The sequence below is a fragment of the Idiotropiscis lumnitzeri genome, chromosome 17 (genome assembly GCF_059441095.1).
Source record: "Idiotropiscis lumnitzeri isolate Australia: NSW breed Sydney's pygmy pipehorse chromosome 17, RoL_Ilum_1.0, whole genome shotgun sequence".
Taxonomy (NCBI): Eukaryota; Metazoa; Chordata; class Actinopteri; order Syngnathiformes; family Syngnathidae; genus Idiotropiscis; species Idiotropiscis lumnitzeri.
The window spans coordinates 9,842,090-9,862,744 of NC_142407.1; the positions used below are offsets into that span (position 1 = coordinate 9,842,090).

Below are 20,655 nucleotides of genomic sequence, written 5' to 3' on the forward strand. Positions count from 1 at the left end.
TAAATTAGACTATTGTGTTAGCACCTATGCTAATGCTAGTGCTAATACAACACCAGAAGAGTTTTGGCTGGTCCTGCAAGATTACAAGTCCGTAAAGTTGGCCTACCAATAACTTATCAACATGACAGACTTCTACTGAAAAAAAAAATAACCTGAGCTCACAGGCGAGGTGATATATATCGTGCATGTGTGTGGTTATGTGACCAATAAGATATCATTCAGTCATGTGACCTTCATCACGGCCTGTTTGTGTTGTCATGTAAACTTTTTGTCGTTTTTGTGTCCTCGTAAGCTTCATCATGTCACATACGTGTAGTTGTGTGACTTTATCATGTCATGCTTGCATGGTCACATGACCATCGTATAACTGTGTGGTCATGCGACCTTTGTGTGGTCATGAGCTCTTCTTTGTGTTCACGCAAGATGTTGAAGATGTCATGTTTGTTTGGTCATGTGACCGATATTAAGTCATGAATATGTGACCATATGACCCACTTGATGTCCCGTTTCTGTGGTCAGGTGACCTTGACCATGTTACATTTGTTAACTTCAATCAAACAAATAGGAGCGGTTGCGCCTCCTGCTGGTGACGAATGGCCACGAGCCAGCTGGTTCGTCTCCAGGCAAATGTGAACATTCCAGCGGACGTGCTGCTTGTTGTTGACTTAACTTTGTAAGAGTTGACATGTGCTCACTCGTCCACTTCCTGTCTCTCCCCTTCTCTCTTTTTGGCTTCAAAATTCAAATTCCATGACGCTCCTCCCCCGCCCCTCAGACCTCCTCTTATAGTCTTTACGGGAACGAGCAGCTCCTCTTCATCATCACCATCATCGTCGCCATCCTCACCACCACCACCACAGTGAGTCTGATTTTCTAGCCTTTTCTGGAGCTTTCTGCACCTCCTCCATGGAGTCACGTGGTTGTGATAATGATGAAGGTGCTATAAACTTTCGTGCTGCTTTGATTGTCGTGTGCGACGTATTGCTGCCAAGCAGTCCAACACTCCCTCAAGCGCAACGCTAACAACAATCACTTACTCTTCCACTTCTATCGTGCAAAAAAGTGCATCCATGCGCACATTCACGTTCCAGCAGTGATAAAACGATTCCTTGCCGCCTAACCCTAACATGCGCTACGTTTCATTGGCGTGCAAGCAAGCGTGTATGTGAAGTATGAACGACATATGACGTCAAAGTCACGTGCCGTGTGGACGTGGTGTGACGTCACAGCTCCTTTGTGCGCCTCAGCCTCGTCGTCCTGTCCGCTCCGTCATGGAGGCGCAAGTGAGGAGAAGGAGCGTCTTCAGCAGCGTCAAGGTAACAACGACAGCAGCACTATGATTAAAAGTTATTAAATAAATTTATCCTCTTATGAAGGACATGGCTGATCAATTTTTGGAACTTTCCAAAAATGGTTTTCAAAGTTTATGTGGAAGTGGAAGTTTATGCATGGGTTCTTAGGGGTGTTATGATATACTTGCACATCCAATCTCGCGTTCATCTGATATATTTTTTTTATTTTTCAAGCTCTAGAATTCACCTAAGCAAGCCACTTCAAAACAAAATTTACATTTACAAGTTCCATTTTACTCAATGGTCCTAATGAACTTTTCATGCGTCTTGTTATGCTAAGCATGACCACCAAATTTCAACATAGAACTGATGTCGAGGACTGATTTTTTTTTTCTAACTTGCGAACCTTGGAATGAAGCCAAAAAGGTTGCTTAAAACCCAAATGGCCGAGACGTCCTGTCCAATTTTGCTCACAAGACTTGAAACTTTTTCATGCGTCTGATCATGATAGAAAGATCCACCCAGCTACATGTCTGTTCTGGAAACGAATTATTGGGGGCCCAAAAAAATTTCCGCCCGGGAACGTCTGCTTCGAATAAAAATTGCTGACTTTCTCTTCGACTTTGGACGTTGTGACTTTTTTGTCCGTTTGTCCGTTTGTTCGGCAAATTTGGTGTTTGTGAAAATGGTGTCAGGGGCTGAAGAATAATGCTAAGAACTGCAATTCTTGAAGGGTTTGCACACCACCAGGTACTCGGACCCTCATACCTTAGTGTGTGTGCTGGTGGTTTTTTTTTTTTTTTTTTGGTGCACAGGTTTTTGTGGCGTGTCACAGCGTGCTACAGCTGTCGCAGCTCCTGGTGTCGGGCTACATGAAGAGCTCCATCTCCACCATCGAGCGCCGCTACGGTCTCTCCAGTCAGAAGTCAGGGCTGCTGGCCGCTTTCAATGAGGTCAGCGCAGCCATTTTTTGGAAAATATACTTCCTTTAACTCTACTGGATACCGAGAGATGGATCAAATCCTGAGTTAAGGTACTAATCCCAAGAAAGGGTTTACATCGTAAAAGTAGGTTCTAGTCCCAAGAGACTTTGTAGTTTAAGGTGAAGGTTGTAGTCCTTAGAGAAGGTTCTTGTCTCAAGTGAAGGTTGAAGCCCCGAGAGAAGACGAGGTGCTAGTTCTGATAGAAGGTTCTAGTTCTGAGCTACTGTCCAGGTCCAGAGAAAATGTTGCAGTCCTGAGAGGGCTTCTGACGGCGTGTGTTTCTTCCAGGTGGGTAACACGCTACTGATCGTGTTCGTCAGCTTCTTGGGGAGTCGCGTCCACCGCCCTCGCGTCATCGGCTTTGGCGCTCTGTTGGCGTGTTTTGCCTCACTGCTCATGGCGCTGCCGCACTTCCTGAGTGGGCCGTACCGCTATGGCAACCGGCGCTATCAGATCGGTGACCGTGAGTGTGAGTCCGAGCCTGCTCACCGTCATTGGCGTTGCAGGCTTAGGTGGCATACGTACTCGAGTACGAATATTTGTGTTTATGGACAGCTACCGGGAACAGCTCCGGGCTGTGCCGCGCAGGAAGCGTTCTCTCCACCAACTCCACCACGCCGTTGTCCAATCGGAGCTGTCCCGGGCAGGAAAGCTTCACCCACGAGGGCATCTACCCACTGCTGCTATTTGCTCAGTTGCTGCTGGGCGTGGCCTCCGTGCCCGTGCAGCCTTTTGGGATCTCCTACATCGACGACCACGCCAGCAAGAAGAACTCGCCACTCTACCTCGGTTTGTCGCCGCCATCAGGTTGTGTTCGTGCGGCCATGTGGCATTCATGATGCCGTGTTTGTGTCAGGCATCCTACTGGCCGTCACCGCCATCGGACCTGCCTTCGGCTTCCTCAGCGGTGCCTTCCTGCTGCGATTCTATGTCGACTTTGACAAGATGTCTGCAGGTCTGCACTTTTTTGGATGCACCGGCACGTCTTTAGACATGTTTATATATACGTGTTGATACATTATCCTATACATCCCGCTTCATCTTTAAATGTATTCATTCAAATGAATCTGTGTGGCTATCCATATGGGCGCACGGTGGACGACTGGTTAGCACGATGGCCTCAAAGTGCAGAGGTCTTGAGTTCGATTCCGGCTCCGGCCTTCCTGTGTGGAGTTTGCATGTTCTCCCCGTGCCTGCGTGGCTTTCCTCCGGGTACTCCAGTTTCCTCCCACATTCCAAAAACATGCATGGCAGGCTGATTGGACACTCTAAATTGCCCCTAGGTATGAGTGTGAGCGCGGATGGTTGTTCGTCTACATGTGCCCTGTGATTGGCTGGCAACTAGTTCAGGGTGTCCCCCGCCTACTGCCTGAAGACAGCTGGGATCGGCTCCAGCACCCCCTGCGACCCTAGTGACGAGAAGCGGAACAGATAATGGATGGCTATCTATATCTATATATATATATATATATATATATATATATGTAAAGCTATGTATTCAACTATGCATCTAGATCAGGGGTGGGCAAACGTTTTGATTGGTGGGCCACAATGGGTTCTAAAATTTGACAGAGGGGCCGGACCAGGAGAAGATGGAAAAAAAAGCTGAATTAATTTTAAAAGCAAAACAAAAACATTACAACAAAATATATATCTTTGACACACCACAGTATTTAGAAAATAAAATATTAACTCATTTACTGCCATTGACGTCCATTTTTTTCTTTTACTCGGATGTGAATGAATTAACAAGGTTTATTCATTTACATTTTTTATCAAGTTCGGCGGCCCAGATTAAAACGTTTAACGGGCCGCATGTGGCCCCCGGGCCGTAGTTTGCCCACACCTGATCTAGATATACATCAATAAGTTGATCTGTATTCATGTATTGTACGTGGATCCATTTGCACATCTATCTGAACATCTATCTATCGATACAGTATTATACAATACATCTTTTAACAATTTCACACACCAACGCATCCATCTCTGTACCCCCCCCTATATGACACGACACGACACGATACTATACGCTACAGTATGTATGCAACGTATGTGTGTGGGTGTGCGTGTGCGCGTATCAGATGAGATAGAGCTGGATCGCAGTGACCTGCGCTGGGTGGGAGCCTGGTGGCTGGGCTTCCTGGTGGCGTCTTGTCTGCTCTTCGTGGCCGCAATGCCATACTTCTTCTTCCCCAGGAACATGACACCAGAGGTCAGGTGGAGATTGCTGCCGTAGCACCTGTATCGTGTCACGTTTGCGTGTTCATTTGACCTTCGCGATGTCATGTTTGTGTGCGCAGGACGAGTCGGAAGCAGTCGAAAAGCGTCAGCCAGACATTTTCCAGGAAGTCAGCCTTCTTCACTTCCTTAAAAGTCAGCGTCTGCTTCGTGTCCTGCTTCCTGTCAGTCCCGGTCTTGTCTGGTCCGGACGCGGTCCCTGTTGTGTGTGTCTCCTATTAGGCTTTCCCAGTATGTTGTGTCGGACCCTGCGTAGTCCTGTCTACCTGCTGGTGGTCCTGGCGCTGGTCAACCTGGCCGCCATGGTGGCCGGCCTCGCCACCTTCATGGCCAAGTTCATCGAGAAGCAGTTCAGCCAGACAGCAGACTTCTCCAACGTGATAATTGGTACCAGCTGTGTGTCTGTATGCGTGTGTGAGTGTGTGCATCCATGCATCTGTATGTGCCCACACATTTTATTCCGTGTCGTCTTCCAACAGGTGGCGTGAGCATCCCTTTGGCCGTGTTTGGAACCGTGTTGGGCGGAGTGCTAATACGGCGCTGGACTCTTGGTGTCATTGGCGCCAGCAAGCTCTGCACCGCCGCCATCTTGCTCAGCCTTTGCTGCGCCTTCCCTTTGATCTTCATGGGATGCCCCACGCAAATGATCGACGGGATCTTCCCACCTCGGTAATTACACCACGACCGACAACTCATCGCCAACATTAACCGTCACCAAACTCAATAGTACAACCAACAACAGAACCAAAACCAAAACACGTAACAACAGCAAAACCAACAATAGAACCAACAACACAACAAAAGTTTGAACAAACAACCAAAACAAAGCCAGATGCCAGAATCAATAAATTAATTAACGCAACTAGCATAAGACCAAATAACAGCACAGGGCAACCGCAACATAAGAACAAAACAAGTTCGAACTCGAAAATCAAACTGTGTGAGTTTGTGTGTGCATGTCAGCCATGCGGCGACGTTGTGCAGCTCGACATGTCAGTGCGTCCAGGAATTGTTTCATCCGGTGTGCGGGTCCGATGGTATTGAGTTCACGTCTCCGTGTCACGCTGGCTGCGTTGCCATGGAAACGGACAGGACCAACAAAGTCATAGTAAGGAACATTGCACTTTTGCAAGGAAAGTCGGTGTGTGTGTGATCCTGACGCCTCATAATCGACCATACGGAGAAAAAAAAAATGTTGGAATGTGTTTCTACGCAGAACTTCACAGAGTGTCAATGTGTGGGCTTGACCGGTGGCACGGCCACGCCCGGAACATGCGGCAGCAGGTGCGACTACCTCCTTTTGCCCTTTGTGGTCCTGATGGCCGCTACCTGTCTCACGGCATCCTTGTCCCAGACGCCATCCTTCATCATAATCCTCAGGCAAGAAGATTTCAGAACAGCTGACGAAGCTTTCATCACTATGGCTGCTTACCACACAAGTGTGTGTCTGTGCGTGTGTGTTTACAGGACAGTATCAGCGCAGGACAAGTCATTGGCAGTGGGTATCCAGTACATGCTCTTCAGGGTGCTGGGTGAGTAGGATGATGTCACGGTGGTCACATAAGGCGTGTTTCTGATGCGTCAATCTTGTTGTAACATGTGCAGCCTTCATGCCCTGCCCGGTCGCGTACGGCTCCGTGATTGACTCCACGTGCGTCCTGTGGGACAGGCAGTGCGGCAAGCAGACTTCTTGTCTGTACTACGACTTGGAACGCTTCAGACACAGGCCGGTTTCTTTTAAAAAGATGTAGCATGTTGCACATTCATTGAACAATACAACTTTGAAAAGTTGAACATCAAAAGTTCACCAAAGGTCAAATTTAGTTCATTGGCTAGTTACCATTTATATATAGCCGTAATATAAACATTATTTTGTAAAATAATTGGTTAATAAATTTATTGTACAAAAGAAATATTCATCAATTTGTTTAAAAATCCATTTAAAATCTGTATTTCTGTCATGTATTTGTTTTTTTGTGTGTGCTCAGACTTTGTGTGCCTGTGCAGGTTTTTGGGCGTCCAGGGGGTGTTCATGTGTGGGGCTCTTCTGTGCTTCTTCTTGACGTCACTGGTCCTGCACAGGAGGAAGGCAGGGCCTGAGGGCCCTCAGGCGGCCAGTCAGGGCGCCTATGAGCTGGTGAACGAGCGCAACGAGGAACAGGAAGTCCACCCAGGACACATTTGAGGAGGCTCCAAAAGACACTATGGAAAACATTGGCGCATTTATACAATATTCTTCATATCCTGTTTATGGCGAATGTACTAGTACGCACTAGTAAGACAATGCTGTTCTAGTATGTTGAATTGTAATACTAGTGCGGACAAAGTGTGTACGATCACATTGACCTCAAGCTACGTGACAAGTACATACTGTATAAATGGTTCAAATGCAAAACAGGACAGGATGATTAGATGGATTTTGTTGCCCATGATCAGGCGCAGTTCCATTGATGTCCACAGGGGAAACTCACTCAACATGTGGATAGGACTACATCCTGTCGCGTTCCAAGGTACACATTAACGTAACGCAGCCGCCATGCCGCCATGTGTCCGGGGTCTCCCTCCTGAAAGCAACGAGCATGTGCTTATATATCTCGCAGGTGGAGTGTGTGTCAGTGTGTATGCAAGTTTGAATGTGTGTCTTTGGTTGCGTGTAAATGTTTGTGTTTGTAGTTTTATGTATGTGTATGTACTGCATACGTGTATGAGTGTGTGTGTGCATTTTTTGTGTGTTCCTCAGTGTATATCTGTGGTTGTGTGTGTGTGCGTGCATATTTGTGTGTTTGTGAGTGTGTCAGTGTAACTCAGTGGGTGTGTCTATGTGTGCGTGCATTTGTGCCGCTGTCTTCTTTCCTTCTGTGTGATTTGGGGTTTTTCTTGATTTGTCGACTCAGATGGAGGAGATGAAGCATTTTCTTTTCTTCACTTTTTCCTTCCAACACTGGACTAACCTCAGGAATGTGACAATAAAATCAAAACCACATGGCAGGCGCGCACACACACAAACACACACTCATTGACTGGAGGAGACAAACGGAATGCGTGTTTGTGATATGATCCACATGTGGAGAGTTCATCATTGTGTGTGGGTGTGTGTGGTGTGTGCGTGTATAAAAATGTTTTCACATTGCTTTCTTGTTGTTGCATTCAAATGTTTTGTATTTTTGTCCCAAGAGTGGCGCTGACAAGTAAAAAAATTCTCTGAGAGAAACCTGCAGTTTTTTTCTCTTTCATCTTTATTTTCTAACGTCACGAGATGGAACACAGGTGACAATGTTAGCTTTTGGTGTAAAAATCACCTTTCATCCTTGTTGCCCTCCTAGGACCTGCTAAGAGTGCGTGTGTGCATGTGCTTGCGTGTGGGGGGGGTGTGCGTGCGTGGGGGTGTGTTAGGGGTGTGTGTGTGTGTGTGTGTGTGCACGTGTACGTGAGTGTTAGATAGTCAGGTCCTTGGGATTGATCACTCTGCCGATGAGAAGCAGGGCCCCCGAGGCTTCGTCGCGAATGAGGAAGAGGAAGGGGCGGTCCATGCGGTAGGTCAGGTGACTAGTAGTGGATGTGGCGGGCGCCGACTGGTCGCCCTCGGCCGCCATCTCCATGACGACTTTATGATTGATGGTGACTAGCTTGGCGGGCTGCGCCGCAATCTTCTCCAAGTCTTGGTTAGCTAGCCAATCAGTGAGCCCTGTGGGAAGGAGGAGGCGGACCCAAGACTCAATAGATAACTTCACGTTAGGGAGCATTGCAGAGCAAGAATCAAGCAGCGATGACGTTCCATGAAGCAGCTAAACTCAAGGAGCCACCGATGGGGAGGTCTTCAGACAGTTATTGATCTTTTGTTTTCAATGAATGAATGTCTTATGTCCCCAAACGTTTGCCAGAATCAAGAACACACTAAGAGTCAGACTAGGATGCAAACTCATGAAATCCTGAGACCCACCCTAAAGACAACCTGGAGAATGACTCAAAAGACACCCTAAAACCCACCTTGTAGACACCCTAAGACTCACCCTAAATGCAGCCTCAAGACAACTTTAGACATAACCGAAGGGCACCCTTGAGACTGACCCTAAATAAACCTGGGAGACATCTTAAGATCCACCCAAAATGCAGTCTAAAGACATCTGATATGAAAGCCAACCCTAAATCCACCGAGGACTCACCCAGGTCAGGGAGCAGCGTCATGAGATTTGTGCTGTAGCTGAACTTGAGAACGGGCATGGTCAGGGTGACGTGTGTGGCGTGGAGCGTGTTGCCCAGGTCTTGCACAAACTCCGCGGTCAGCGTCTCCTCCAGGGCGGTCAGGTTGGATGTAACTTCCTGAGGCAGGAACACGAACATGCTCACCTGGTTCTGTAGGAGGATCTGCGCAATCTAGAACGGGAAGACAACAAGTGGAGGTTGGTGGCCGCCGCAACGTCACTCAAGAGGACAGGCACCGTCTTCCCCGCTAACCGTGCAGCTCAGGTCAGAGTCAACGCCCATCTTGATGGGGTAGTTCTCCTGTTGCATCATGGGAACCCGGACGGCCGGTTTGCCCTCCTGCTGAAAGTTCTGCATCGACTGAGGTTGGAATGCAGTCACCCACTTCCCTGTTTGGTGAGCACATTTGCTTTCTCGTTGAGATTGTCATTGTTGTTTCATGTTGTCTTCTTTCAGATTGTTGTCATTGTTTCATTGAGTCATTTATGCTATCTCATGTTGTCCACTTTGTTGTTATTGTCATTGATGATATTGTCGTTATCGTCGTTGTAATCGTAATTCCTACCTTTAAAGTAGGCACCGGCCACCGTGTTGACTCCAGGGTTTCTGTTCAGGGGCTTGGCGAGGATGCGTTGCACCTTGTTGCCGGTCTCTGTGGCGACCCAGTCATTGATGTCCTTGGTGTCTTTGCTTACGCCCTGCATGGCTTTTGGTCGAATGCCATATTGCTGCTCCACCGTTGTGAAGAAGTCCTGCTTGAGGCGCAGACCTGAGAGAAAAAGTCATGTTGCATCACGGGATGTGTGGTGTCAAGACAAGCACATTTGATGTGGTTCAGGTTGTGAGGACTGACGTCTGGCCAGGTAGAGGCGGGCTGCGATGCTCAGTCCTTTGTTGCCTGTCTTGACAGAGGTCAGGAGGTCCCTCAGGGTGTTGTGGAGTTGAGGGTCTTGCAGGGTGTGGTACCTCAAGGCCCGGAACAGCTGCCCCTGGGCACGCTCAGAAGCGCCTGTGGAACCAGCCGCATTAGCCCAGTTTGCTGGGTGCTCACCCAAAATGGAGCTTAGAGACACCCTGAAGATGTCCAAAGAGATCCTCGAGACAACTGAAGACCCACCCACCCTAAATGCAGCCTGAACATAAAAACACTCCAAGACCAACCTGGAGACACCCTAAGAGTAGTGATGGATAAATAAAGCTTCAAATCTGCTTCATGAACCAGTTGTAGTATTTTTTGGACTCCAGTAGATGGCACTCTCTGTTCAACATTGGGCTGAAAGCACACTGACTTGCCATTTTTTAAAACCCTTTATTTAAACCAACAGTGCCATCTACAGGACTCAAAAACACAACAACTGGTTCATGAAGAAAATTTGAAGATTCATTTTCCCATCACTACCTAAGAACCATCCTGGAGAGACCCGATGACCCACCCTTAAGGTAATCTAGAGACACTGTGTCAGTTTGATATTTAGAGTGCTATGTTCTCACCCAGGGACAGCTGGGTGAGGACCGCAGAGACACTGATGGGCGCGAGAAAGACATTGGCGTTGTCCTGGTGGGATGCCAGTGCGCGGAAAAGGTTGTAGCCAAAGTCTGAAGTGGCGGCGGCCATCTTGGTGGCGGGCGTGGTGAAGAGCTCCACATTTTCCACTTGTTCATCCTCGCTGGCCGCCGGCTCGTCCTCTGTCTGCGCCTGCAGCATAAAGGGAAACACCCACGTCAACACACACACGCACCCGCACACGCACACACACACACATGCACACAGCCTCCCATAGCGAGAGGGGGTGACCATTTCCGCAGTATACACTGTGTTGGGAATCCCTCTTTTGCCTATATAATGAATTGTTGATATTGTAGTGTTGTTCAAATGTGTTTCGAGTATCGGTAATCCCCTATTGCAATGGTGTCAAAGTCTTGTTTTTGGGGGCCGGTATGCTGCATGTTTTCCATCCCTCTTGACACCTGATTCAAATGATCAGCTCATCAGCTTGCAGGATACCGGTTCCCGAGGACTGAACTTTGACACCTGTGCCCTATTGAGGCCGCTCTTAGTGTCCTACAGTTCATCTTGAAAGGTAATGAAGATGCCATGAGGGTGTTACCAGCTGATGATGAACTCGTATGTTGTAATTTTGCAAATTGGTTTTGAGGGGGTGTGATATATCATGAAATTATTTCATCACCACATCAATTCACCATGTAGACGATACCTGAACCACAACGAAGACCACCAGGCCCAAAAGCAGGAGGGGTGTTGTCTGTTTCATCCTAAAATATACAAACACACACAAGCACACACACGCACACACAAAGATGAGAAGAGTATTAGGCTTTATCGTTTTAATTTTTACTTTAAGTTAAATTTTAGAGCTAGTTTTTATTTATTTTTTGTCTGTTTTTTAAGATTAATGTTCATCACTCTCATTCCAATTTTTCTTCTACTTGTTTGGGGTTTTTTTTTCCAGTTCTGGCTTTTGTTCTCAATAACAACCCTTGACGCGCACGTCGACATGGCAGGGAACAAAAGTGGGAGATTTCAAACTAAAAGACAGAATTAAAAACATGTTTGTGTGCCCCTCGGGTCATGTGACTTGATCACCGGAACGCTGCCAAAAGGGTCAAAGTGCATGCCGCTCGCACACAAATACGCAGTGGTGAGAAGTAACCATGTAGAAATACTCCGTTACTACACCTACAGCTGTTTTTCCTGGCACTGTATTGGTACTTTACTTGAGTAATTATTTCTCTGACAACTTCTTACTTTTACAACATTTGGAAATACGTCTGTACTTTCTTACTACGACTTGTAATCAATAATTAAGTACATGTTGCCATTAGTCATGAGTTGTCGTTTTTAAATCAAGTAATGGCGATTAGATCAGTACTTTTACTTTTTTTCCAGAGCGCCCCCCCCCCCACACCCACACACAGGGTGCGAGTATGCCACCTCTGCGCGACGGTCATCTCCTGGTGATGTCACGCTACCACACGCTACCACCCCCAAAAATGAGCCCCCTCGAGAACGTCAGTGTGACAAAAGATAAAAAAAAGTGTACGCGGTTGGACTTGGTTCGAGTGTTTGGCACTTCCAGTTGTGCGGCACGCCCAAGCTGGTCAAGAAAAAAAATTAAAAAAGCGCGAAGACGTGCAAGGAAAGGAAGAAGTGATTGACGCGCACTCACCTCGCTGCAGCGTTGCTCACTCGCTCCACGTCGCCGCGCGTGACAGCGGGGCGCGCACACGTCCCCGGCTCGCTCCCGAGCGGGGACGCGCGCCCGAGACTGATCCACAATCCGCAGGACGGGATAGCCACCGCAAACTTTGGTCGCTATACTTCTGCTTCGGATAATTTCTTCAAAAGTTCCACTTCCTTCATGTTAAGTGCGCCCTCTCCATGCACTTTAGACACATCTTGGAAACAAATGTTTCAACACTATTCGCACATGCCACGTAAACGTGGATATGTGCGTTCACGCGACATGCAAACAAGCGTTGTGTTCGCAATATGCCCGCCATGTCAACTTTTGCGCGTGCACTGTCACATAAACGCTCCATGTCGTAGATAACGGATTCCAAAAATCAAGGCACCGCTGGATTGGACCAACATGACCCAGCTCCGACTACGACTGTACCTAGAGTGGCCACTAGGTGGCAGCAGACTCACATCGCAACTTTACTTCCACGTGTGTGAATGTGAGCTGAGGTCTCGAAGTGCATCGTCCGTTCATCATTCCTTCACCCATGCATCATTTAGTCTTCATTCATTCATTCATTGATTATCCATTAATCATTGTTTATTCTTTTACAGTCTCATGTTTTCGTTCATATGTGTTTATTCGTTTATTTATCATTCCTTTCACTCGCCATTCGCACTCACCATTTTCATTCATAAATGTATTCTTTTATTTTCCTTCATTCGCTTTTCTTTCATCGCTCCTTCATGTTATGTTTCACTTAGTGATCATTCATAGTTCATCCGCTCATCCATTCAATTATTGCGTGTCTATATCGACATCGACATCACTTCGCATTCTTCATCGATGAGGAAGACCACCAGCTCAACTTTCCTTCTTTTAGTTCCTCCGTGCTTGTGCGTGCGCTTGCGTTTGGGTGTGTGTGTGTGTGTGTGTGCGCTTGCGTGTGCGTGTGCGCGCGCGCGTGCCCGGTTACTATTTAGAGTGAATGGCGAGCGTGTTGGCGGCATAAAGAAGTTTGAAGCTGTCGGCAGTCGTCCTCACCTTCTCGTCCTGGTGGTTCTGGTCGTCCTGCTGGTCCTTCTCGATGGCGGTGCTTCCCCTACGGGTGCGACTGTTCCGCGCCGTGTGGCGTCTGAAGAGCGCCTTGGTCGTGGCCTTCGGTCCGCTTGTCCTGCTCCCGCTCGCCCTCAGCACCAAGGTGAGAAAGAGTCAAATGAAGCAAGTCGACTGTTTTGGCGAGTGGTCTTTGATTTGGACAAGTTGCCCAACAGAGTCAACGCGTGTTCTTCCTTTTTTTTGTTTTCTTTTTTTCCTTTTAAATAAATGTTTTATTTACTGTTGTTTTGTGTTTATTCTTAAGTGTTTTATACATTTTAAATTTTTATCTTCAAATGTGTTTTGATTCATTTTAATGTTCATTTCTAAACATACTTTATTGTTATTTTTAGCGACAAAACGTGTTAAAATATGTTGTTTTAATTACAATTTTTTTTCTCTCAATTTTGAACATTTTAATAAATTTGCATTTTTAATTGGTTTATAACTATTTGATACTTTTGGGGTGTTTCAATATTTTTTTCATTGATTTAAAATATGTTTTATCAATCTAAATGGTTTATTTCTAAACCTGTTTTAATATTTGACATTTATTCATAATCGCGTTATTAATTTTATTTTTCACAACAATTTTTATTCATGTGAAGAATTCGATTATTTATAAGTGCCATGGCACTTTTTGATTCTGTTGTTAATGTTTTCTAATCATTGAAATCTGTCCTTTCTATACACGTTTCACACATTTAAATGTTAATTTATAAATGTGTTCCGTTCATTCCAAATGTGTATTTCAACGTGTCCTATTCGGTTTTAAATTTCATTTTCAAAGGTGTTTTATACATTCTGCTTCACTTCAAAATGCGTTGCACTAATTATACAACTTTATTATTTATTTACTGATTATATTAATAATTAATATTACATTTTCGTTCCGCTGCGTGTTATCGTGTTAATTTGTAAAATTGTTTCATAAAATGTTCGTTTGATTTCTCAACTCTTTTCTATTAATTTCTCTTGAGGTGTATTAAATCTCCCCATGAGATTAATTTACAAGCGACTTCGTCATTTAGTAGAATTTGTCATTTCTAAACACTCAAGTTAGACTAATTTCCGCAGATTTAATTTCCAAACTTGTTCCAATAATGCCATTATTGCGTTCTAAACGGGTTTATCCACTCAAGTCTTTCGTTTTGGAACGCGTTTCATGACATTTTTTATTCGTGAACTTTTCTGACCCGCCACGCCGCACGTCTGTCACTGATTGACCAGCACAGCACATCGGGTCCAAGTTTAGCGACCTTCCGATTCATCAATATTGCTCCAGACCCCCCCCCCCCCCCCCCCCACATGCACGACATCATTACAGCCCTGCAGTGTGCACGTGTGTGGGCGCACGTGCTTGCTTTGCTTGTGAGCGTGTGTGAGTGTGTGTGTGTGTGCGCGCGCGCGCCGGTAAATGAAACCAAAGTAGTGTGTTTGCGCTCAGCAGGTCGTGGCTGCCTCCCGGCAGCCTTTTCTGCTTTCTCACGCTCTTCCTCATGCTCTTCTTCATCATCATCTTCATCACTCTTGTCCTAAACTTGCGATCGAGGATACTGGAACACAAGAGGTGCAGCAACAGATGTAGACAGATAATATATATAGTCTTAATCCATTTGAAGAGCTAAAAAAAACATTTTTTATCTGATTGTGTCATAATTGTATGAATTATAATATTATAGAGTGCCATTTTTTTCTCATTAAATATCACATTGCAAAATCCAAACAGTATCTCAAGGCTGCTCGAAGTTAGGCTATACTTGATTCTTCTGTTTCCACACTTTAAGAATTGCTCTTGATTAGATTTGTGATCAATTTGATCTGATCTCCATTGATTAAAAACAAATAAGACTTTCGAAGTAAACCTTTCCGGCAATTGTGGAGATTTCAGCATGAAATTTGAATTCGAGTTGAAAAAAAATCACACATGGGAAATAGAGGCCGCTTTGTCCAATTTACGTTCTATTAGAGTTAATGAGAGGGGGGGGGTGAAATGGCTGTTATAAATTGTGTTGAAATGTCACACCAAGAGACAGATTTCCTGCTGCATGACTCCTTGACTTTGCCGCGTGTGCTCTTCACTGTGCCTTGTGCTCTTTGAGTCGTTTTGTCAACGTGATCGAGGAAGAAAAACAAAAGACAAAAAAGAGGCAGAATCCTCTCAGTCGGCGTTTAAATCAGCAAGTGTCACATTTTCCATCCAAACACGTTTTCCCCTTCTTCATGTCAACACAGCACTCACCTGATGCCCTCCCACCCTCGTCCCGTCTTCATGCGCGCTACATCCCATCTCTGCGCACCAGTGACGTCACGTCACCGACTAACTGCAAGCACAATGTGCAATATACATGTTTACAGCTATTTGTGTGTGTGTGCGTGTGTGTGTGTGTGTGTGTGCGCGCGCTCAGGAGGCGGCGTGCGCGTACGTGATTCTTCTGATGGCGCTGTACTGGTGCACGGAGGTTCTGCCGCTGGCCGTCACGGCGTTGCTGCCGACCATCTTGTTTCCTCTGCTCGGCATCATGCAGTCTAAAGATGTAAACGCGCACACGCAACACACCCGCACAGACACACGCACACACTCACTCACTCATTCACGCGCAACACACTGAATGTACACGAACTCTCGGTTGTACTCAAACTCACTTTGACCCTGTCTGATATTGCTCCACTCTCGAACTACCGCATGCTACTCGTTGTACAAGTGACATAATCGATATTAACCAGCAGAATTTTAAATTGCCACTATATTAGCAGAATGCAATTGTCAATTAGTGCAGTTCTGTTGCTCTAGTAACATATTCGTTTCAACATTGAGCAGAAATGTCATACAATAGTGCAAAACATTTCTAGTACAGATGAATTGTGTTACTCATGAGGACAAAGAGCGTACCAGTATACAGAATATTGAGTACACTCGTGGCATGTGGAACAAATGCTGAAGGGTCTCTCCATAGGTGTGCATGCAGTACCTGCGAGACAGTAACATGTTGTTTGTGGGCGGGTTGATGGTGGCGGTGGCTGTGGAGCACTGGAACCTCCACAAACGCATCGCACTCAAAGTTCTACTCGTGGTTGGCGTCAGGCCCGCGCTGTGAGTCACAGTGAATTGTCAATCTATATGTGTTGCTACCCCATTTGTTTTGAAATGTTCATCACGTAAATGGATGCGATTCGTCTACGACTTGTGTTAGAATCGAGGTAGCATATATTCATTTGTGAGAAAATATTAAACTATACTGTATCTCCAAAACCACGGATGTGTCCCATGACAGGCTGATGCTGGGCTTCATGAGCGTGACGGCTTTCCTGTCCATGTGGATCAGCAACACAGCCACCGCCGCCATGATGGTCCCCATCGTGCATGCCGTGCTGGACCAGCTGCATCGCCATGACGACGCAGAGGAAGGACACCTAAGGACACACGAAGACGCCTCTGGAAAAGAGAGTGCCTTTGTTGTCCAAGTGCCTAACGGGGATGCTTCTGGAAGGAAGGGTGAGAATTGGTGGGCGTGTCATCAGAGGTGCCAGGCAAAAGCAGGAAATATGAAACCCGAAGTTGTTGTTTGACTAAATTTCTCTCGTGCAGGTGAGTGTGAAGAAAAAACGGGAGAGGGCGGAGTTCCGACAACAACCCGCAAGGATGTGACGATGTCATCACTAAAACCACCACCACAGGACAAACCTCCTTCTACGCCGAAAGGTCAGAGGGCAAATTCAGTCTGGGTGATTTGATTTGTGAATTTGTGAACCCATGCATATTCGCGGTTGGTCATTTCTTGGTGGATCTAGTAGCTACTAGCCACTAATACCCCTTCTACAAGGTGTCAATACTTTTGCAACCTGTTCCCTCAGCGAGCGCATCAAGCGTGGTTTGCGCCTTGGAAGTGGAGGAGGCCAACGGCGTGGACGAGGAGCGGAATCGTTTGAGCAAAGGCCTGCTGCTAAGCGTGTGCTACGCGGCCAGCATCGGCGGCATCGCCACGCTCACCGGGACCGGACCCAATCTGGTTTTGCTGGGCCAGATGAGCCAGTGAGTGCGCGGCCGGTTCACGTGCTAAACGTGTGTCAAGCGGCGCTCTTATTGCGAAAGTGGCACATCCCGCAGGCTGTTCCCACAGAGCGGCGGCGTCATCAACTCGGCGTCCTGGTTCGCCTTCGCCTTCCCCACCATGATGATGATGCTCATGATGGCCTGGATTCTACTACAGCAAGTCTTCATAGGGCCCAGGTCAGCCCTGAATGCTTTTCAACCTTTTTATGTATTCTGCATCTATTCTGCAGAAATTGAGTAAAGTCAACAAAAATCTTTTTCAAGTCTTCCTCATATTTAAACTTTAGGGCTCTCAAAATCATTTCAATGCAAAGCATGCGTTTGTTTTATATATGTACGTATAAAATATGTCAGATTTTGGAGCGAGTTCCCTTGCAATTAATTACGATGAATTAATTTTTAAGATGTGATTAATGCAATGAAAACTTTTAATCCTTATACTACTTCCTATGTATCTCAACTACATCAACACTACCTCACAACATTCATACTGCGCACTTCCTATCCATCTGTGTGGCATCAATACTAACTTGGAATGATGTGTGTGTTTTGTGTCGTTTGATTGTCAGCCTGCGGGGGGTGTGGTCGTGTGGGGCTGGGCAGGCGGCGAAAGAGGAAGCGGCGCGCGACGCCATCAGAGAGGAGCACCGACGCCTGGGTCACATGACCTACGGCGAGGCCAGTGTGATGGCGCTCTTCCTCCTGATGGTGGCGCTCTGGTTCACGCGGGAGCCGCGCTTCGTGGACGGCTGGGCCTCGCGGACCTTCAACGCCGACGCAGAGTGAGTCGGCCCACGATTTCTCTTCTTCATCGTTGCTATGGTGACTCGTTTGTTTGCTCGTATATCAAATCCATTTTTCCCATTGAAATGAATGACGGTGTCAGTAATTCGTTTCAGCCTCCCCTCCAGAAGAAATGAAGGGAGAAAAATGAAATATCATATCCATCCATCCTTATAACAACTTGAATCTTGCACCTTGTATATCCATCAAGGTATCTGATTGGCGAAGCTTCTTGGAAGGGGGCGGTCCTATCCTCAACCTTTAAAAGTAGATGGCATTCATGTTCATTCATGAAATCGCTGCCAGGTTACATAATCATGCCATCAGATGACCTTTCACCTGCAATCAGCTTAAACACCAAAGAGCGGCCGCATGGCCTGCGTATGCGTCGTTCCAATATTTGCGCTGTGCTACGGCAGGAAGTAAACATGACCGCTGTGCCGCATTGCCAAAAACAACAACAGTGCCCGCGTCACGAGAACACCGTGGACGAGAACATTATTTTCAAAAGATGTTGAATTTCTTTACATTCTATTTCATTACATCATTATTGCCTGTTTTTGTACAGTACAATATTTTAGATTTTTTTCTTTTTATTACAAAACACATTTTGAATGGCATTGATTTTCTACAGGTTCGTCACGGATGCAACCGTGTCCCTCATGGTGGCGCTCTTATTGTTCATCCTGCCGTCCCAGCCGCCCAAATATCTCTGCTGCTGGAGGCACAACTCGGACCCGGGTTAGTGACACGCACACGTGGAGTCACACAAAAATGCATTTTTCTCAAAAAACCTCACGACTATTCTGGTAAATATACAATTTCTGTGGTGAAAGGTTTTATTTTGGTCCATCCAATCAGATACTCAGGGGTCCCGAGGCCCCTCCGCTCCGCTGTTGACGTGGAAGGTGGCACAGGCTAAGATTCCCTGGAACATCGTGCTGCTGCTGGGCGGAGGCTTCGCGCTGGCCAAAGGTAGCGAGGTAAGCGGCAGGCGGCTCCGACAGGAAGTGGGTCTAACAGGATGTGGATCAGACAGGAAGTGGTGATGATGGCTCCTGAGTTTTGGTTATCTCTCTGTAGTGAATGATTCATGATTAGGGAAAGGAATGCACTTACTGTTCGCATAAATTCTGATTCATTACCAAAGGACTTTCAGAGGACTTTTTATTCAAGTGTATAGAAAATTGATATATTGTAATTTGGGAGTAGGTATTGTTTGATTTGAGTCAATTGTTCAGGAGTCGGGCTTGTCGCGCTGGTTGGGCTCTCAGATGACACCGCTTCACTCCATCCCGCCGTGGGCCATCACTGTGGTCCTGTGCCTCCTCACCGCCACCTTCACAGAGTGCGCCAGCAACGTCGCCACGGCAACCCTCCTCCTGCCAATCCTGGCCTCTATGGTAATAACTAGAACCTTCACAAGAGAATATAATCTTCTGGAAACTGCAACCTTCTCTTGACTTGGGACTGGCACCTTGTCTCAGAGCTAGACATTTTCTTGAGGCTGGATCATTCTGTTAGACTTCAAATTCGGATTTTTAAGCAATAATGATCATCAGACGAAACGTGATTGTCATTTGAGTTGTCAGTTTTTCCAAAGATTATATCTGGATATGTACGTGACATTACTGGATCAGTGTTAGCCTAATCGAATATATGTATGGTAACCACTCATCGTTTTCTACTTCTTCTGTTGTTGTGTGACATGTGCACGTAGTCTCAGTCCATCAGTGTAAACCCTTTGTACGTGATGATCCCGTGCACCCTGAGCGCCTCGTTTGCCTTCATGCTGCCCGTGGCCACGCCCCCTAACGCCATCGTCTTCTCTTCGGGCTACCTCAAAGTAGCTGACATGGCGAGTCTACCGAGCAAACGCTACACCATCCAAAGATAAACATGCAGGCCAGGCACATGCTTAATAACATTATGCTGTAATCAGATTCATAAAACCTATGACATTACCCACATGCTAATTGTTAGCGACACATCTGCAGCCACACGCTTCACTTAACATTAGTTACATGCCAAATTTTAGCCACACTGGCTATCGAATTGTAAACAAATATCTTTAGCCACACGCTAATTATTAGCCCCATATATTCATAACAAGATGTGCTACTGTGTGCCCCCTGCAGGCAAAAACTGGTGTGGTGATGAACATTATTGGCATTGGGTGCATCAGCATGGCCATCAACACCTGGGGCCGCGTCTTGTTCTCTCTGGACTCCTTCCCCGAGTGGGCCAACGGCACCACGCCCATTTAGCCCCGCCCCTTTAGTTGCTTCCTCTCTTCATGTGGTGTTTTTAATGGAATTATTTTGTTTTTAAAAATTGCTTCTTCTCATAGTATGACTGATTTTTGACTCAGAACGCTTCTGAATAAGTCAGCAAAGTCTTAACTCAACTTCACTATCATTTACGTTTTGATACAAACAATTGCTGTTATTTTCATTTATTTCGGGGAAAATGTAAAGTACATATTTTATGTAATATTATAAATATTATATTTAACACATTCTTTTTAATATTATTTTCCATTAAGACTCATCTTTTGAGGTTATCGTTTTTTGTTTATGTTGTTTTTCTGTTCAGGTATGTGATTTTTGTCACGGGTGTACATTATTCTACGTAACATCCTAACATGTTTATGACCTTTAAATAAACCTTTTACACAAAACGTTGGCTGCTTTCAATTAATCATCCTTTCATATACAGTATATATATATATATATATATATATATATATTATTTTTGTTGAAGAGATGAGAGTGCAACCTCTACCTACTATAGTGAGTGTG

General features: G+C 46.0%; 3 protein-coding genes across 4 annotated transcripts; 2 read left to right on the top strand and 1 right to left on the bottom strand.

Moving 5' to 3' along the window:
• Window positions 1-593: 593 nt before the first annotated feature.
• On the top strand, window positions 594-7,747 carry slco2b1 (solute carrier organic anion transporter family, member 2B1). Its single transcript, XM_088280240.1, has 16 exons — window positions 594-656; window positions 776-859; window positions 1,248-1,316; window positions 2,108-2,245; window positions 2,564-2,744; window positions 2,831-3,064; window positions 3,132-3,230; window positions 4,360-4,490; window positions 4,579-4,651; window positions 4,739-4,903; window positions 4,996-5,185; window positions 5,480-5,624; window positions 5,733-5,896; window positions 5,984-6,048; window positions 6,122-6,242; window positions 6,524-7,747. The coding sequence occupies exons 1-16, from the start codon at window positions 594-596 to the stop codon at window positions 6,699-6,701; spliced, it is 2,100 nt and encodes a 699-aa protein (XP_088136366.1). The 3' UTR covers window positions 6,702-7,747.
• On the bottom strand, window positions 7,732-13,133 carry serpinf1 (serpin peptidase inhibitor, clade F (alpha-2 antiplasmin, pigment epithelium derived factor), member 1). Of its 2 annotated transcripts, none has more exons than XM_088279245.1 (8): window positions 12,964-13,133; window positions 10,936-10,993; window positions 10,211-10,415; window positions 9,573-9,728; window positions 9,285-9,488; window positions 8,972-9,108; window positions 8,680-8,890; window positions 7,732-8,201 (listed from the first exon to the last, which is right to left on the bottom strand). In XM_088279245.1, exons 2-8 carry the CDS (start codon window positions 10,990-10,992, stop codon window positions 7,951-7,953), a joined length of 1,221 nt encoding a protein of 406 aa, XP_088135371.1. In that variant the 5' UTR covers window position 10,993; window positions 12,964-13,133; the 3' UTR covers window positions 7,732-7,950. The 2 variants fall into 2 exon arrangements, with proteins under 2 accessions (XP_088135371.1, XP_088135372.1); XM_088279246.1 differs by lacking the exon at window positions 12,964-13,133 and adding an exon at window positions 11,908-12,002.
• On the top strand, window positions 12,914-20,534 carry slc13a5a (solute carrier family 13 member 5a). Its single transcript, XM_088279244.1, has 13 exons — window positions 12,914-13,120; window positions 15,426-15,554; window positions 15,975-16,111; window positions 16,293-16,513; window positions 16,607-16,720; window positions 16,873-17,050; window positions 17,126-17,248; window positions 17,641-17,853; window positions 18,489-18,595; window positions 18,716-18,837; window positions 19,096-19,257; window positions 19,575-19,712; window positions 19,993-20,534. The coding sequence occupies exons 1-13, from the start codon at window positions 13,007-13,009 to the stop codon at window positions 20,119-20,121; spliced, it is 1,887 nt and encodes a 628-aa protein (XP_088135370.1). The 5' UTR covers window positions 12,914-13,006; the 3' UTR covers window positions 20,122-20,534.
• The last annotated feature ends 121 nt before the right edge of the window (window positions 20,535-20,655 follow it).

Bases quoted from the DNA above. Each gene is read 5' to 3' on its own strand.
- slco2b1 (XM_088280240.1), top strand. From the start codon at position 594: ATGGCCACGAGCCAGCTGGTTCGTCTCCAGGCAAATGTGAACATTCCA. The intron at 5,897-5,983 runs GCAAGAAGATTT...GTGTGTTTACAG, and splicing joins TCCTTCATCATAATCCTCAG to GACAGTATCAGCGCAGGACA. The intron at 6,049-6,121 runs GTGAGTAGGATG...TAACATGTGCAG, and splicing joins CATGCTCTTCAGGGTGCTGG to CCTTCATGCCCTGCCCGGTC.
- serpinf1 (XM_088279245.1), bottom strand. From the start codon at position 10,992: ATGAAACAGACAACACCCCTCCTGCTTTTGGGCCTGGTGGTCTTCGTT. The intron at 8,891-8,971 runs GTTAGCGGGGAA...TTCCCGTTCTAG, and splicing joins ACTCTGACCTGAGCTGCACG to ATTGCGCAGATCCTCCTACA. The intron at 8,202-8,679 runs GTGAGTCCTCGG...TCCTTCCCACAG, and splicing joins GACGCTGCTCCCTGACCTGG to GGCTCACTGATTGGCTAGCT.
- slc13a5a (XM_088279244.1), top strand. From the start codon at position 13,007: ATGGCGGTGCTTCCCCTACGGGTGCGACTGTTCCGCGCCGTGTGGCGT. The intron at 16,514-16,606 runs GTGAGAATTGGT...TCTCTCGTGCAG, and splicing joins GGATGCTTCTGGAAGGAAGG to GTGAGTGTGAAGAAAAAACG. The intron at 19,258-19,574 runs GTAATAACTAGA...ATGTGCACGTAG, and splicing joins TGCCAATCCTGGCCTCTATG to TCTCAGTCCATCAGTGTAAA.